At 42.8% G+C, this 18,551-nt stretch overlaps 1 protein-coding gene across 3 annotated transcripts in view; it reads left to right on the top strand.

The window, feature by feature from the left end:
• The window catches only part of Eml6 (echinoderm microtubule associated protein like 6), a 263,304-nt gene that overhangs the window by 184,493 nt on the left and 60,260 nt on the right, over nt 1-18,551 (top strand). For all 3 annotated transcript variants that reach the window (XM_026785058.1, XM_026785057.1, XM_026785056.1), the window contains exons 17-21: nt 8,320-8,413; nt 11,839-11,939; nt 13,595-13,797; nt 15,846-15,957; nt 16,191-16,318. In XM_026785058.1, the coding sequence (XP_026640859.1) occupies nt 8,320-8,413; nt 11,839-11,939; nt 13,595-13,797; nt 15,846-15,957; nt 16,191-16,318 (638 nt within the window). The remainder of the gene's footprint in view (nt 1-8,319; nt 8,414-11,838; nt 11,940-13,594; nt 13,798-15,845; nt 15,958-16,190; nt 16,319-18,551) is intronic.

Raw genomic sequence — 18,551 nt, 5'->3', positions numbered from 1 at the left:
ACAGTTTTCTCTCCAAATAATCATTGCTTCTGAAAAATATGAAGAGCTAGAGAGGGGGCTACCTACAGACGGCACTTTACAAAGTTGGTATTTTGAAAACAAATTTTATATTTGGAAAGAAGAATTTCCAAATTAAGTTATGAACTCAGCACCATAAGAATCCTATTGGTAAATGCTGCTGTCTTTACAGTAAGTTTGTTTGAAGCTGGAATTACATAGTGGAAATCTACTACAGGGGATGGAGAGATGGCTCAGGAGTAAAGAACACTGACTTTATTTTGAAGGATCCAGGTTCAATTCCCAGCACCCACATGGCAGCTCATAAGTGTCCAAAACTCTAGTTCCAGGGGATCCAACACCCTTTCTGGCCTTCACAGGTATCAGACATGCACATGGGGTGCATAAATACATGGAGGCAAAAGACCCACACACACACACAATAAAGAAGTAATTTTTTAAAAAGAAAGTCTATTACAGATGTTACTACCTAGAAAAAATTTAAACATTTCATTGTAGAAATTAGATCAATAAAAAGGCAAATCCTAACCTTTCAAAATAAATTTGATTGTGTAATTTCCTTTTTCTAACTAGCATTCAGGTATTTCAAATGTACAACAGCAGTAACTAAACTTACAATCTCTTCCTGTTGTCCCTCTCCCTCTCCTTCCCCTCTTACCTTGTCATGCTACTTTAATGCTGCTGCGGCTATCCCTCACTGATAGAGAGCACTTGGCCAATATCAGCACAATAATAAATAGAGAAAAAAAAATGGAAGTTTTTGGCGGAAATTTCTGCCTCACCTGCCAGTTCCCAAATAACTGGCGCAGAGGCTTAATATTAATTGTAAGTTCTCAGCCAATAGCTCAGGCTTGTTACTAGCTAATTCTTACATTTAAATTAACCCATTTCTATTCATCTATGTATTGTCACGTGGCGTGTGGCTTTACCTGTCCTCCAGCATGTCTTGCTCTCTCTGTGTCTCCTGGAGACTCCCCTGAGTCTGCCCTTCCTCTTCCCATCATTCTCAGTTTGGTTTTCCTGCCTAACCTTATTCTGTCCTGCTATTGGCCAGTCAGCTTGCCTATTAATCCAATCACAGTGATAAATCTTTACAATGTGAAAGGGAATTAGTCCACAGCATTTCCCCCTTTTGTCTAAATAAAAAGGAAGACTTTTTTATATTTATTTATTTATTTATTCATTATGTATACAATATTCTATCTGGTATGTAGTCCTACATGCCAGAAGAGGGTACCAAACCTCATTACAGATGGTTGTGAGCCACCATGTGGTTGCTGGGAATTGAACTCAGGACCTTTGGAAGAGCAGGCAATGCTCTTAACTGCTGAGCCATCTCTCCAGCCCTAAAAAGGAAGGTTTTTTTTATATATATCATGTGTCTTATACTTCTTCTAGGTTTATTTCTTTTTGTTTGTTGTCAGATTTTTCAGGGGATCTTCCTCAACCAAACCTGATTTTCCTTAACCTGGAATGAATCCACAGCCTCCCATTTCCTGTGAAAATAAAAGCATTACCTCTCCCCTAAAGCAGCATATCTTTTGACTTAAATTTTAAAATCAAGATGTTTTTAAAATATATAGGTTGGTTGAATCTAACAGTTTTATAATCCAATGTCTTTTAGCAACCAAAAAATTCAAAGACAACACAATGACATACAGGATCCAGACTCTCTGTGTATTTCCCATTTTTATGTGGCTTATTATATTTTTTAGTACTTTTTAAGGACTTTTTCTACCCTTTTACTTTTCTCTACCAAGCCTACATATATTTTTAACACATTGTAACAAATTTAGAGGGTTTTGTTCCATCTGAATCTTTCTTTCCTGTGTCTCTGTAACCTTTTTTGTCGGCATGAGCAAACGCCCTAAACCTGCAATGCAGTGTGCTGGCAGAGCTTGCACTGGCAGCTCCAGCTGACAGCAATGGCTGGGAGAAGCCTCTCTGTACTGCGGCCCATGTGAGAGACTGTGGGAACCTACCATACTGCTTAGCTCATGATATTTGGTGGTTGCTTCCATCTCACAAGTGCCTGTCAGAACACGCATCTCTGCACTGCAGCTGGTACGAGACTGTGAGACTAGAAAGCTGTGTGTGTCTCTGTTTCTAGAACCTTTTAAAAAACTTTCTTGGGCTTTATGTGGATGGACCTGGCCCCGCATTGGGCGCCATTTGTTGGCGGACGTTTCTGTCCCATTCACCAGTTCCCAAATAATGGATGCAGAGGCTTAATATTGATTACAAATGCTCAGACTTGTTACTAGCTAACTCTTACATTTCAATCAACCCGTTTCTATTCATCTATGTATTGCCATGAGGCTCATGGTGTCACCTGTCCCCTAGCGTTTCTTGCTCCCTCTGCATCTCCTGGTGACCCCACTGACTCCGCCCTTCCTCATCCCATCATTCTCAGTTTGGATTTCCTGCCTAACTTTATCCTGTCCAGTTATTCGTCAGCTTGTTTATTAAACCAATCGCAGATACATATTCCGCAGCAGAGGATAAATGAGGAAAGAGGGGTAAGGAGAGGAAGAGGGAGAGGCTGAGAATGAATCAGATGGCATCAGACAATTAATAGTTGCTGGGCTTTTTTTTAAAGGGGGAAATTTTTTAGTGCTTAATTTCATTCTGTCCTGCTTACTTCTAGAATCTTTTGGAAGATAATTATCATCTCCACCATGGGTCCCCCTTGGTTGACTGACTTAGGACGGTGCCCTCAGATGGAAGCTGATGACATTAGCTTTTCATGGCCGCATTTCCCCCACCAGCCCGTTCATGCTTCTTCGCCTCTAACTGCAGTCTGCTTCTGCCTCTTTCTTCTCGTGTGCTTCGTTCAGGGTTCCCAAGTCTCAAAGAGCAAGACTGACTTTTTCCCTCCATCCTATCAGGCAGAAATAGCCTGCCCCTTCTGCCCCCTGCAGCTCACCATCGAGAGCTTTCATGGAAGCTCTCAGGGGCTCTGTGTTGCCATTCCTTGGGCATCTCTTATTTCCTGCACAAACAGTGAACTAGGGTGTTCAGGAGCACCCATCTCTTTGCTCCCACAATACATGTTTTGCTGTGAACAAAGAATTTGCTGTAAAGAATGTTATGGATGGACTAACACATGAAGTTTTCCTCAATGAGCTTTATCCTGCCTCTCACTGTTACTGTTAAAGCTTCACATTGCAAATCATATTTGGGAGAAAACTGTCTATTTTCTTAGCAATTGCAAGATAACACAGTATTTTATTAAAATTTACTTTACCTACAGATATAGGCATATATTGGTATTGCTTTATAATAATTTTGAGATAGTTTATTTTAATTTTTTCTTATATACACATATGTGTTTAATATATATTTACATATATCATACGTTGAACTTATTCTCCCTGCCCCATTCCCCGTCCTCCCTTTTAGGTCCTTCTCTTATTACCCTTTTTGTTCCCCTAAATAATTTTACTTCAGTTTTCATCTAATGTGTACATACATGGGTAGGTATATATTATATATTACGATATATAAATACATGAATATGTGTATAAATTCTAAGAACCACAAAGGAGAGGAAACAAGATGTTTGTCTTTTAGAGATAGGTTTAATTTGCTAAATATGATCATCTCCAGTTGCATCCATTTTCTAAAGACATAACTTCATCGTTATTGCTGAAAACAATTCCACGGTATTTATAGATGAGTTTTCTTCTCCGTGCCTCTGTTTGTGGACGCCTAGGCTAGTTCCGTAGCTGCTGTGCAGAGAGCTGCAGGAAGCATAATGTGTAGGTGCCTCTGTGATGTGTTCACTTGAAGTCATTTGGCTCCAGGCAAAGGAGGGGCATAACTGGTAGATCTAGCTTTTTTTTTCTTGAGAAACGTCCACACTGATTTCCGTGGAGGAAACAATGCTCTGGAGGGTTAGAAAGACACTTATTAAAATAGTAAAATAAAAATAATAAAACCTAGAAGTTTGTAGGAGTATGAGAATCCAGTACATCTTTGGTTTTGGTAACAATGAAAATGGAGTCAATAATTTTATATAGCAATTTTGCTGTGTTTAATAAAGATTGCACCTGACAATACAATCACGTGAACTATTAGTATCTCTCAAGTTGAACAAAGAAATAAAGATAATGTCTATCACCCATTTTCTATAAAAGTATGTAATGTGGCCGGGTGGTGGTGGCGCACGCCTTTAATCCCAGCACTCGGGAGGCAGAGGCAGGTGGATCTCTGTGAGTTCGAGACCAGCCTGGTCTACAGAGCTAGTTCCAGGACAGGCTCCAAAGCCACAGAGAAACCCTGTCTCGAAAAACCAAAAAAAAAAAAAAAAAGGATGTAATGTGTATAAGCATATAAAAGGGACCAGCAATAGAATTTAATAATCGTTCAAGTACCATTATAGGGTGAGGAACCCAGATGCTCTAGGAGGAGACGGGGAGATGATTCTGTCAGTGACCTTTATCCCCTGCCCACGTTTAAAGAAATGTCTCTGTTTTCTTTAGAAATAGATGAATCTAGCCCCTTTGGGATAGCTCTGTATATGTTTTCTTGTTTTCGCACCAGCCTGCTTTATGCTTCCAAGTTAACTTGTCTTGGGGACTCTTGGATGTGAAGGGTGTTTTAGTTTTAACAGTACAGTCCCCATTTCCCAGTTAGCAATCACTAAGGAAGAACTGCATTTTGTCTGTGAGGTTAAGTACAGTGTTGGTATATGGGTGGCTAGAAAGGAATGTAGTTGCTGGTTTTGGAAAGCACCTAAAGACTTCAGGAACTTTCCCGGAGATCTGTTCTGAGTGATTCATCACCACAGATGGTTGCCACCAGAGGACTGGGGGAGGCTAATTGGTCCCTGTGGTGCAGGAGAACTTTGGATTTAATGTCTAAGGATAATGCTACATTGTAACAATGTGACTGGCGACTTAGCCTCTGTTCCACTTCCTGGGTGGAGAACTGAGATATTTGTTTAGGTGGTGTTGAGGTCAACAGTTGCAGGTCCACAAGAACCTGGGTCTCTGGCTGTGTGTGTGTGGGGGGGGGGGTGTCACCTGGAAGGAAATCTCCTGGAAATTTGCCCTCCCCCGTCTTTAGCCCTGGCCCTGCTTTTCCCTGGTGCAGCGCCCCCTGCAGCATCCTGAACGCCTGCTTACTTCCTGCTCTCTGAATGCACCAGCAACTTCAGCTGCTCCTCCCATCCTCAGATTTAAGTGGGCAGGGGCTAGTGGTGCCAAAAGGCCACCACGCAGAACAGGCTCCCATGAGCCGAGAGCCTTGCTCTGGATGACACTGACCTGAAGTAGAAAAAGAGTAATGGTGTCTTCTGGAACCATTAAATGGCTCAGCTCACACAGCTGTTGAGCTACCTCTCTCCTGCCCTGGAGGCAGGATGCCAACACCGTGCCCACGAGTTCTGAGCAGCACCTTTTAAATTACATTTATCTATTTGTGCCCATGGTGTGTGCCTGATGCAAGATTAATAAAAACTCGGAGAGAGAAATTGGGGTTCAACCTGAAGATCTGAAGGGGAAAAAAAAAAAAAAAAAAACAGCCAGCCACTGGCTCTTACCTCTACCTCAGTCCAAAAATGGTGATCCTACATCCAGGGATCTCAGAATGAGACTGTGTGAGAGCTGTCTCCTCCAGTCTTCTGTTCCTCTCTAGGGCTGGGATTGAAGTTAAGTACCGCCTGGTTTCTATGGCAACTAGTGTGGCTACCGGGATTGAAAGTGTGTGTCACCACTGCCTGGTCTGTAAGACTGACCGGTGGGGCTGGTTTACTCTCTGATCTCCAGGCAGGCTTCATTTATTCAAATACAAACGCAACGCTACCGTATGTGCCATGGCGTATGTGTGGAGGTCAAAGGGCAGTGTTCACGAGTCCGTTCTCTCCTTCCACCGTATGGGTCCAGGGTCAAGCTCGGGTTGCCAGGCTTGGTGGCAAGCACCTTTGCTGGCTGAGCCCTCTCCCAGCCCTTGGACTGCTGCTCTGACTAGTATCACTTCTCGGAGCTTGGGGACCGTTTTTTTTTGTTTTGGGACAGCGTAATGAAAGTACTTCTACATGGGATAGAAAAACCTATCTGGAAAAGTTCAGCTTCATAAATATTTTCCATCTTAAATGCATGGTGCTTAAAGGCCTTTGTACTATGATGTTAGTTCTGGAACCTATCTGAAACTGGCTAGACTTCCCTGGCCACCGAGAAAGCCTACGCATCTTAATGAGTCCTGACTAGGAAGACCAACTTGTAATTGAATATGCTTTCTTTTTCTAATTTTCCCTTTACTGTTGACAGGAACTGCCTTAGAACTCTTTCTAAACGGTTACAACCATCCACAATTAATACATGCTGTGCCTAGAAAGACTGAAAAGGGCATCACCAAGACTATTAAAAAAAAAAAGCTGCTAGGTTTGGAAATAATAGATTTTCAAAGGTAAAGCCAAGTCTCCACAGGGAAAAAGGAAACTAGGAAATAGTGGGGAAAAACAAAACCTGATTTTCTTTCTAAATAGTGTGTTTTATAGAAATAGCTTACACCTGCCAGTACCCAAGAGCACTCCCTATCCCAGAAGAGTGAGCTTTTCTTGGGGAAGAAAGGTCACATAACTGTGAGAATGAGATGGTGGGTAACCTCACAGAAATTCTACAAAGAAACCCCAGAACTTCCCCTACAAAAGCAATTATGCATAGGGCTTCTTCAGAAGACAGACATTTTCAAAGCTGGCATTTTAGACGTGTGACTCACACAGCAAGGTCGTATTGACACATCGAGACAGCGTTCTGGAGACAGCATGGGTTTAGCTGAGTCAATGCAGAAAGAAGATGCAGATTTGTGTGGTGTTTTCTAAAGGATGGTGTTTAAAATAGCCATAGAACAGTCCGGTTCCTTTAGATCTGGGCCGCCCACCCCCAGCACTATCAGCACACACCCAAAGCAGCTCAGTGTAGGGTTACAAAACATGACATACTTGCTACGAGCCTTAAGAATTTATGATCTTAAAGGAAGAGAAGAAGGGCTGGAGAGATGGCTCAGCGGTTAAGAGCATTGTCTGCTCTTCCCAAGGTCCTGAGTTCAATTCCCAGCTACCACATGGTGGCTCACAACCATCTGTAATGAGGTCTGGTGCCCTCTTCTGGCCTGCAGGCATACACACAGACAGAATATTGTATACATAATTAATAAATAAATATTTTTAAAAATGGCTTAAATGTCAGAATCAAAGCAATAGTTGGCAATAGTATCAATATTTAATAATAAAGTTATGCATTATTAATAATAGTGCATTGCAATAGGTGAGAAAAGATTAGCTGATAGGTTGGTCAGGGTGACCTTTTGCTTCTCAAAAGGGATTTATGTAGCAGGCTTTCTTGAACCACCAGCCCCCAAATCATGACATAGAGAGTTATTATTAATTATAAATGCTCAGCCTTAGCTTAGGCTTTTTTCTAGCTAGCATTTTTTTTTTAAAGTTAACCCATTTCTACTAATCTGAGTGCTGCCTTGAAGCCCATCTGCATACTGTCCACCCTGCCTTACTGCTTCCTCTGGGTTTCTGTGTGGGAGCTGGTTGGTGGTTGGTGTTCCAAAGACAATGCCAACTACAGATTCCCGTGGAGGAACAGATAAGTAGGCTCACATCAAGGGCAGGACTACAAGAAATTTGGAAGGCCATGTGTCTGTGTGTGTGTGTGCGTGCACATGTGTGTACAATTATGTGATTTGTGCGTGTGTGATTCTTGGGCACCAACACAGGCCCCGCGCTTGCCAGGCAAGCTCTGCACTCACAGCCACTTCCCAGCTGAACTTTTTTTTACACGTGTTTTCTAAATGTCGATAACGAACACATTCCATTTGAACAGGAAAAATAAGAAATCAAAAACTTTTAGTTGGATGGTCATATTTTGTAAGAACATTTGAAGCTACGTTTTATTTCTGTGATGTTCTTAACTTGGCAGTTAAACCAAGGTTAGGCTTTTTTGATGTTTCTAGAGTTGAAAATAGCCCAGAGTCACAGAACCCAGTGACTCCCCTTCCAATAAATTTCCCAAGATTTGTCTGTCACAGAATAAACAAGACTCGCGCCGCTTCCTTGAGAGGCCCTGCTAACTCTGCCTCGGTTGCAAGTCTGGTCAGTGGCTGAGCTCACCTGCCAGGGGTGTGCATTCAGAACTATGGCTATTGCTGGTCACACAGCTTGCTCCTGCAGATGGATTTGAGCCTAAAGAGTATTGTTGAGTTTCCTGTCCCTCTTGCAGTGTATAAACTGTCTCTGCTTCTCACCGAAGAAACGGCTTGTTTGACATTTGTGTTGTTTCCACACAGCTGATGGAAAGTGTCTGGTGTCGGTTGGTTTAGATGACTTTCACAGCGTTGTGTTCTGGGACTGGAAAAAGGGAGAAAAGATAGCCACAACCAGGTAAGGATGTGCGGAGCCTTCAGGACGTCCTCCTGCTCGCTCACCTCAGGGAAGCCCGACAGTGCCCACATTTTGTTTGGCTCCCGTCTTCAAACTCGGATGGAATTCACATGGAAATGTAACACCTAAGTGAACACATATCCTCCCTTTCATGGTGCCAAGCTTGATGTACAGCATTAATGTCTGCTAGGAAGTTAGAAAATTCTAGAATGGTCCCCAAAAACCTCTTCATTGCACCCCTTCTGTAATACCTCCATTACCTCTATTAAGGCTTTTTTTTTTTCCAGCGTCAGGAAAGCACGTGCCTCCCCTCTTGTTTTTGCCGTCTTAGCGGCCAGGGAGGATCTCAATGTCATTGGGGTCAGAAGCACCATTTGCCGTGAGGCTGTGGCCTGTTGGGAAGACGGCCCTATCCAGTGCATCTGCTACTTGCTTCCAGAGCAGACAAATTGTTCCCTAATCTCCACACCCTATAAATAGACTCTCAAGACCGACGGCTGTTTATAGCCTACCTGTCCTCCCTTACCCCAGCTTCCCTTTCTGCCTCCTCAGCACTAAACCTGAACAAGTCTCCTCTCATCTCGCTCAGCCATGTGCGCGGCCCGGTCAAAGGTCAAGACTTGGCAGCCACAGTCCAGGAAGGTTTCATACCCTCTCCATTAGTCATGGCATACGTTACCAACGTCCTGTCTGTGTCACCATAGCAAAGTTGATGGCCATGAGCTGCAATATTTGCTTTTGAAATTAATACTGTCTGCTCCAGTGTTATGTGGGAGCAAAAGCTCTTAATAGTTGATTATAATGAGTGAAGATCTCCAAATCGCTGGAGACGGAGCAGACCTTAGGAGAAGGGACGCGGCTCCGAGACAGCATTCTTGGCAGCAGGGACATTCCTAGCTCCGCCTGCATCCATGCTTTCTCTTCTTTCTTTCTGGTGCCCCCCCCACTTCTAGCCTCACCCCCCGACAGGCTCTGTTTTCCTCCCAGACTGAAAGCTGAATTTTAGTTTAATGTTTTCCTGATAACTGCTCCCTGCATTTACATTATCTGTGCCAGCATTGAAAACTCAAGGATCCCCTCTGCAGCCGCGGGTGGCTCAGCTGCCTGTTGGAGACTCTAGGAGAAACAAAAGGAGGACGTATTAAAGGGTAAATTTTTACAGGATCTTGTGGATAAGATCACTTCTGTTTAATTAGCACAAAGCAAGCTAACGTCATCATATTAGTAACACAGTTTTTGTTCAGAATTGTTCCCAGGACTAAGTCCCATTCCGAAGGCGGGAAACCTGCAGAAAGGAGTTTGTAGTGCTGGCATTAATCAGTATTCTTTCCCAAGTGGAAGGTCGTGGGTCAGTAAAACTCTGTGGAAGAATGCTTGATTTTTAAAATGTTGAATAAATATAAATATTTACATAGTGTTAATGCTATTTGCACAAATATATAAATAACCAACTAGTTAAGTAAAAGAAAAAAAGAATGCAGTATAGCCTTGAATGAGGTGCTGTGATAGTTAAGAATCTAAAACCAGGTGACAGAGATCAGGCTGCATATGCAGCTGCTCCAGCCTGACTTAGCTTCTGAGGAATTCCCGCAGAGAGGCTGCGTGCCACCCCTAACCCTGCCCTGAGGAGTCTCAGTCATTGCCAGATTTGCTAACCACTATCCTGTTCTGGCAGCAGTTACCCTACAACAGTGTGGTTCCCCTTGGGGAAGGGACACACAGTGGATAGCTGAGATAGCCCGTGCCCATGTGTGCCATCTGCACACCCCACACTCCTGAAGTCACTCTTCATTATCAGCTCAGGGAAAGAGAGACATTCAGAATTATCAGCTAGGGCTCTTGTAAGATCTCCACTGAGATTTGAGCCTCTCCGTTTGGATGTATTTGTACCACAGGTAATTTCATGGGTGATTTCTGCCATCTGTTTACAAATGGAATTTTTGGATGGATGTATATCATCTGTCTGCCTCTGGTTACAAAACTAAATTTCTTTTCATTTTTAAAAGAAATTATTGGTATGCCTACTTTATTTTTAAGTTTTGTAGTAGCATATTCATTTTACCTAATAATGGGTTTCATTATATTTTCATACCTGTAGATATGTATTTTGTTTCTATCCACTCCCCATTATCCTCTCTTGTTCCTCTCCCACTTGTTCCTAGCTAGTCAACTTCTCATCTCGTGTGTGTGCGTGTGCGTGTGCGTGTGCATGTGCGTGTGCGTGTGCGTGTGTGTGTGTGTGTGTGTGTGTGTGTGTGTGTGTATGAAGGAGGGTATCTTACAGCAGCATCCGTGAGGGATTGTTTGTGGAAGCATGGGGAATTTACCAGTGACTGCCCACTGAAGATGACTTTCTTTCCCCCAGAATCATTGGCTGCCTGTAAATGCACAAAGGGCAGGGCCTCTTCCCCAGGACGGACTGTTGATGGGTCCGTTCTTCTGTAATCACACATGCTGAGAATTCAGGAGTGCCCGGAAGACACAGCACCCTTCCCGCAGCTCCCTCGCTGTTTCCTGCCCTCCCCTTTCAATGGTTCCTGAGCCCTGCAAGGGTGATACAGATGTTCCACTCCGGCTGGGTATTCAACAGTCACTTATTCTGACCATTTAGGAACCTCTATATTAACTTCAACCAAGCACAAGTTTCTCTGACCCAAGCTGACAGTAGCACTAAACTATAAACATAAACGAAATATTAAAAAAATGGTTGGACAAGAGACAGCATCATGTCCATTTAGCAAAACAGCAGTGGCTTACCTGTTATGGCCAAGGAGCTCCCCAGCCACAGGCCTTTGACCAGGTTACAGCACAAAGCACGGAGTGGTTCTTACTACAGGGAGAAAGTGGTTGGTTACCTCCATAACACTCGTGCTACTGTTACACCAGTGAAAATATCTCTCCTGGAAATAAGCCTAAATTTTTGCATTGTTTAGCATCCCTAAGTGTTCTGAACCACTAAATGATACCCTTTCTCTCCAAATGGCTGTGGGCCAAGGGCCTCAATTTATTTCTATTTCTAGCCAAAATCATCTTAAGCCGATATAGTGTCTTCTACAGAATGTTCATTTGAAAACTTTTCATTAATAATACCCTTCTGTTTCTCCTGCCCGAGATCTCACTATCTCAGAATTATGTGACATCCTATGGTGGTGTCATTAATTTTACCTTATGGAGACATTTAGATACATTTAAAATTCTTTTAATTCATAACTAAATAGACAAAGGTGGGGAAGACAGCAGGCCCAAACATGTACCCCCTGTGCTATTATTTTACAGTAAACTCCTGTGAGTTTTAAATATTTTTGGTTGCTTGTTTATCCTGTTAGATATGCTTAATGAAAACTAAACCAAATACATGTTTTAATATTAATCTGTCAATACTTCCATCTAAACTGGAGTTATTTCTCCCTGTTTGTCTCTTACAGAGGACATAAAGATAAAATATTTGTGGTAAAGTGTAATCCACACCATGTTGACAAGCTGGTTACAGTTGGGATTAAGCATATCAAGTTCTGGCAACAAGCAGGTACTGTTGCATTGTTATTTGGGTTTTTCATATGTGAAGCTGAGAGCTGTCCCCTTGCCTTGGGATGAGGGGTCCTATTGTCATTATGTGGCCAGTCTGTCTGCAAACTGAAATGAAAATTTGCTTGATAAATACTCTCTCCTAATTCTGCACTGGACTGTTGATTGCATAAGATGTGAAACGTAGACCCCTGTATGATGCGATGCACGTTCATCAGAGTCTAGAAATTTTTTGAAAATACTCTGCTATGAAAATAGTGGTTTTTATATTTAGTCATCTGAACTGAAAGCAGTAATTTCGCTGTAGTGCTGAGTAGGAAGTAATTACTTTGGATGAGTGAATAATAATTTCAATATTTTGAGAATTCTTTTATTACTGCATCACCGAATTTAGCATATGAATTAAAGCCTGACTCTGTACCTAGAAGATGGTCAAAATAAGTCTTTGTTAGGTTATGTGTTGACAAGAGTAATAAATAAACATGCATGAACATGGGAAGCAGCTGACTTCTCACTTGTAGGCGTCATTACAATTGTATCTGAATTTCTAGTCCCGAGCCCATTAGCACAGTGAACACAGGTGTATAGCCGGCTGGTCTAACACTTTCTACTTTTAAGGGAAGGACAGTAGTAGCTGCCCAGGTATGGAGAAGTCAGCCAAGTGTAAATGTCCTGAGTGGAACTGGGTTATCAGTGATGGTCAGGGAATAGAGAAAATGGGAACACCTGGGGGCCCAAACCTGACAATTTGTTCCTGTATACAATCTCTCCTCCACGACAGTTCCTTCTTACCCAGGGTCATCATGAAAAGAACTGAGACAGGCCAGGCGGTGGTGGCACATGCCTTTAATCCCAGCACTCGGGAGGCAGAGGCAGGCGGATCTCTGTGAGTTTGAGGCCAACCTGGTCCACAAGAGCTAATTCCAGGACAGGCACCCAAAACTACAGAGAAACCCTGTCTCAAAAATCAAAAAAGAAAGAAAAGAAAAAGAATTGAGACAGAACACGTATAATGTTTACATATTACACCTACGGTCCATTCCGGACTTATGCTTTCCTTCAGTTTCATTTATTTATTTATTTATTTATTTATTTATTTATTTATTTATTTATTTATTTATTTATTATGTATACAATATTTTGTCTGTATGCCTGAAGGCCAGAAGAGGGCATCAGACCTCTTTACAGATGGTTGTGAGCCACCATGTGGTTGCTGGGAATTGAACTCAGGACCTTTGGAAGAGCAGGCAATGCTCTTAACCACTGAGCCATCTCTCCAGCCCCTCCTTCAGTTTCTTTAAGGCTTTCCTTGCCCCAAGCCACTGAGCCACTCTCCCCTTCAGCAGGCACAGGATTTACACCTAGGTTATGTGTGTGTGTTGGATTAGAAGGCGTATTAAATCCTCCATCTAATCAGATCCGGGTTCCTTGACATGGACTCTGTGCTTAAATTATATGCTAGCATTGAGCACCATGTCAGACAGAAAATAGGAATCCCATAGATCCTGACAGCGTGGCTGAGTATCCTCATTAATACCCTTGTTTTTGCTATTTGGACACATAATGTAGATCGTTTCTTCCCTGAAGATAATTCTTCTGTGTGCTCCGAGAAAGCCTCAACTTTCTAGGGTAATATATGCCCTTGTTCTGCTCCAGGTGGGGGCTTCACCTCCAAAAGGGGAATTTTTGGAAGTGCTGGAAAACTGGAAACAATGATGTGTGTCTCTTACGGGAGAGTGGAAGATCTAGTATTCTCAGGGGCGGCCACAGGAGACATTTTCATCTGGAAGGATGTGCTGCTGCTGAAGACAGTGAAAGCTCATGACGGGCCCGTGTTTGCCATGTACGCGCTGGACAAGGTACAGCACGTTTGTTGGGTTATTCTTCCTTATGGGCTTTAGAAGAACCACTGAGATGCCTGAATCTAAAAATAATCCTGCCTGAATCAGGATGTAGTTGTCAGAAAGGATTAGCCAAAGGATAATAAGGAAGAGAATACACAATTTTTATAATTTCTTTTCTTAGTAGCTATCCATGTCCTGTTTCTCCATCTTCTCACATCTGGATCTCCCAATTGTCACTCCTAGGAATCCCTTAAGGAGTCTGTGGGTAGACATGGGTACAGCAGCAGAGGAGACCACAGGTGTATTGCAGTGATGTCTTCCTTTGCAGAGACACAGTATGCAAGCACCTGAAGTACCAGTGGTTACTTTATTATCCCACACGTTGGTTTGCTGTGGCCAAAGGTTATGTTCATAACAGGTTTGTTCCTGAATGGACAGGCTCGGTTGCCAGGAGTGTTCAAGGATACACACGAGCTGTATTCCCACGCCAGGTCATTGTCCTAGTCTGTCCACTACCCGTCTCATGGTGTTCTTTATAAGGACACAGTGTTCTTTAGACAGTCTGTTTAAAGCTCTTTCTTTCAATAAATATACCTGAAAATGACAACCTTTTCATTCAGTTCTAATTGCTGGTGGCACCAGTTCATCTGTGCTCTCCGACCTTCAGTTTAAGCTGCTCAACACATTATATATATATATATGTATATATATATATATATATACATATATATATCAAGTTTTAAAATATATCAGTAAAGTGGTGGCGCACGCCTTTAATCCCAGCACTCGGGAGGCAGAGGCAGGCGGATCTCTGTGAGTTCGAGACCAGCCTGGTCTACAAGAGCTAGTTCCAGGACAGGCTCTAAAACCACAGAGAAACCCTGTCTCAAAAAACCAAAAAAAATATATATATATGTATATATATATACATATATATATATATATCAGTAAATATGTTGAGCTCACAACAAATGTAGGTCTTTATTAGAAGTACGGTTGTAATGATAGTTTTTTGTGGTTGAGCTTTTCTTTTTCTGGCAAATTTGATTTTGGCTAAATTGTAAATGTTAGAAACAATTACAGCATAATGCAAAGTCTGTGGAGGCCTAGAAGTCAGTATGGTTTAACTTAGTCAGATGCTTTTATTATTTAGGAAAATCTGTGGAGGCCTAGAAGGCAGTATGGTTTAACTTAATCAAATGCTTTTATTATTTAGGAAACTAAACTGTAAAGTCGCCATGAAAACCAAGAATAGTTTAACATAATATACTCTATTTACATTTAATTTGAGGATTGACCCTCCTTGCTACAGTCCTATCAGGCTGTTCTCAGTAGCCACTGAAATTGGCTCTAGAACCCTAGGGGACTTTCAAGAGCCAAAGGTCCTCAGGTTCCAAAAAAAAGGAATATTTGCCTACATCCTAGGTGCACACACGCACACACCGTGTACTTAGAGTTGTGCACACCCCACTGTGAACTTTGAATCCTATCCAGATTGCTTACAACAGCCAGCACAACGCAAATGCTATGCAAACCACTGGAGTTCTGCACTAGGAAAATAATGACAAAAGATGCTCAGTACAGATGAAGTTTGTTGCTTCCCTCATAGTCTCAGCCTGTGAACTCAGAATCCAAAGATACAGAGAGCGACTTTAATAATAAGAAGGGTATTTATTATAATAACTTCAAAATACAATTTCCTAACTGAAATGTATTGAATTAAAAATTTGGTGGGTTGGAGATTTGACTCCGTGGTTAAGAAGACCCAGGCTTGCCTCCTAGCACGCATATGGTAGCTCACAATCACCTGTCAGTTTAGTTCTTGGGGATGCAATACCCCTTTCTAGCCGCCACAGGCACTTCATGCTCATGGTGTGCAGAAACACATGCAGGCAAAATAGTCAGACACATAAATAATGAAAACCTTTAAAATACTCTTATCACTGGATTTTTTTTCACTTAGACAATATACATGGAACTACCTGACCTAAGGGGGATGCCTGGTGGGACCAGGAGAGTGACTGGTCATTTTGATGTGTACGTGTAACCTTTCCCCATCATAGGGCTTTGTGACAGGTGGAAAAGATGGAATCGTGGAACTCTGGGATGATATGTTTGAAAGATGCCTGAAGACCTATGCCATCAAAAGGGCTGCGCTGTCAACCGGCTCCAAAGGTACCACCCTGGCTAGGCTATCGAAAGCATTCCATTCACAGGAATGGGGCAGCGCTGCTAACGTCTTGCAGTGGAGCTTCTTAGCCAATCAGATTTCTTTCTTCCCATCAGAACTCTCAGCCCTGGCAAGCATGTCGAGGGTGATTGCCTAGTACCTAGCTCTTTGGAAATAGAAGACACCGTGTTGGCCCAACTTGGTGGTGTTTACTAAATTCAACATTTTCCCCTCTCAGGCCTGCTTTTGGAGGATAACCCTTCAATTCGTGCCATCACCCTGGGGCATGGACACATCCTTGTGGGGACAAAAAACGGAGAGATTCTAGAAATCGATAAGAGTGGCCCAATGACACTGCTTGTTCAGGTACCTCCTTTGTACATGTTGCAAACCGTGTTCACGTCAAGACTGAGAAGTGGGTGGGGCAAAGGAGCAAGGAGTTCGCAGATTGCACAGAACACCCTGGGGTGCCCCGGCATGGTGTTCACTGGCTGTTGGTGTGCAGTGAGGGTCACACACCAGCAATGACACTCATCCTAAGCGGACCACCTCTGTGGAGCCGGAGTCCAAGCACAGCGGACGGAACTGGTTTCTCCAGTAGTGTGCTGCTCAAGGAAGGGGCTTGGCAGACGGGGGAGCTTCTTTGGGCTCTTAGGCTGTTGGCAGAATTTGGTTCCTGCAACTGTAGGCCTGGTGTTTATTTTCTTGCTAACTGTTGCCCAGAGGTAACCGTCAGTCAGTTATATATCCACCCAGAGTTCATTGGCATACACCGGATTTCTCATACTCTTACTTTGTCAGAGTAAGCAAGAAAAAAAAATAGATATCGCAATTTATGCAATCACAAGTTCTCTGGAACTTTCTGTCACCTTTGCCATATTCCACTGGTTAGAATCAAGCCATGGGTCATACCACACTCAAGAGGAGATGCTTATGCCAGGCTTTGAAGAGCAAGGGACTTTGGAGATATTGCCTCAGGAACCTGTCTGTCAGACTCCACCCCTGGCCACCAGCCACAGATAGCCCAACCACATGTGAAACCTGTTTCTATAGTCACCAAGAGCTTTATCTTTTGGGAATACATGCTCAAAGTTCAGAATCTTATCATGCAAATCAGAGCCAAGTGTGGGTGACGCACATTAGATATATCTCCTTCTGATCTGTGGGTCCATTAAACTGATGACAGGTTTGCTGTTCCCACATATTTCTTTAGGTCTTGCTTCACACAACCCCCTCCCCTCAAGATACATACTTATACAGGGCCAGATTCAAGCAACACAGAAATGGTAGATGGACAAGCGGTCTGGCTGGTCTGGCAGCACGCTGCCCTTGCAGGTGAAGAGGCATGGCGAGCCATGATGGTGTGTTCAGAAGATGAAATGGAGAAATATGCTGTCTCGTTGGGTTTCTATTGCTATTAATCACAAGTTAAACATGAAGAGAGAACCCTGTCAGACAGCAAATGGGCTGATGAACACAGTTTTCAATAGAAGAAACACAGATAGACAATGAGTATTTTCAAAGGTGTTGAACACCCTTAGCCACCAGGGACATAAAAATTAAACAGCTGTAAGATTCCATCTCAAATGGCTACCATAAAAAAATGTTGGCGTAGATGTAATGAGTCTTTCTCTGTCCCATCAGCCAGCTCCCAAACAGCGACATGGAGAGTTATTAATTATGAATGTTCAGCCTTAGCTTAGGCTTGTCCCACTGGCTCTTTTAACTTAACCTGTTTCTACTCATCTACATTTTGCCTCGGAGCGTTTTACCTTTCTTTCATTCTTTCTGCCCTACTTCTCGTTTCTTCCACGTCTGGCTGGCCCCTGACCCCTCCCTGTCTTCTCCTTTTCTTTCTTCCTCTAAATTCCTCCTCCCACTTACTCTCCCTGCTCACCTATACCTCCTCCCTTGCTTTTGGCCGGTCAGCTTTTTATTAGACCAATCAGGTGCCTTAGGCAGGCAAGGTAAAACAGCAATACATCTTTACATAATGGAACAAATAAAACACATCTTTACACAGTTAAACAAACATTCTACAACATAAACAAATCAACATATCTTTGCATAGTTAAGCAAATATTCTGCAACACATAGATATGGGTTAAAAAAAAAGGAAGCGTGCTGGCTGTGTAAAGCACCTCAGTCATTTAGGAAAGAAGTATGAAGGGCTCTCAAAAACTTAAAAGTAGAACTTGTATGTAACTCAGCGTGCACCCAAGAACCGTTCCCTCCCACAGGGACCTCGGCACCTGGGTGTTTCATGCTGCTCTTTCTGCAATAGCAAAGAAATGGAATCTGCTTACTCATTCCTCAGTGGATGAGTGGTCAAAGGAAATGGTATTTACTCAAATACCATTGCTCGGCTGGAAAGAAAAATCTAACAATGAAATTTGCAGGAAAATGGATGAAACTGGAAAGGATAGCGAGTGAAGTAACCTGGGCTCAGAAAAACAAAAATTGAATATTCTCTGTCACATACAGATCCCAGCGTACGTGTATGCATGTGTGTACATGGACACTGGCCATGGGGCTGCAGCCTGTGAAACATGAGATCAATGGGGGGGGGGGGTTGAGGAGGGAAGGAAGTTAAATGGAA

This window comes from Microtus ochrogaster, linkage group LG1 (genome assembly GCF_000317375.1).
Source record: "Microtus ochrogaster isolate Prairie Vole_2 linkage group LG1, MicOch1.0, whole genome shotgun sequence".
Taxonomy (NCBI): domain Eukaryota; kingdom Metazoa; phylum Chordata; class Mammalia; order Rodentia; family Cricetidae; genus Microtus; species Microtus ochrogaster.
This window is presented reverse-complemented; position numbering and strand designations above follow the sequence as displayed.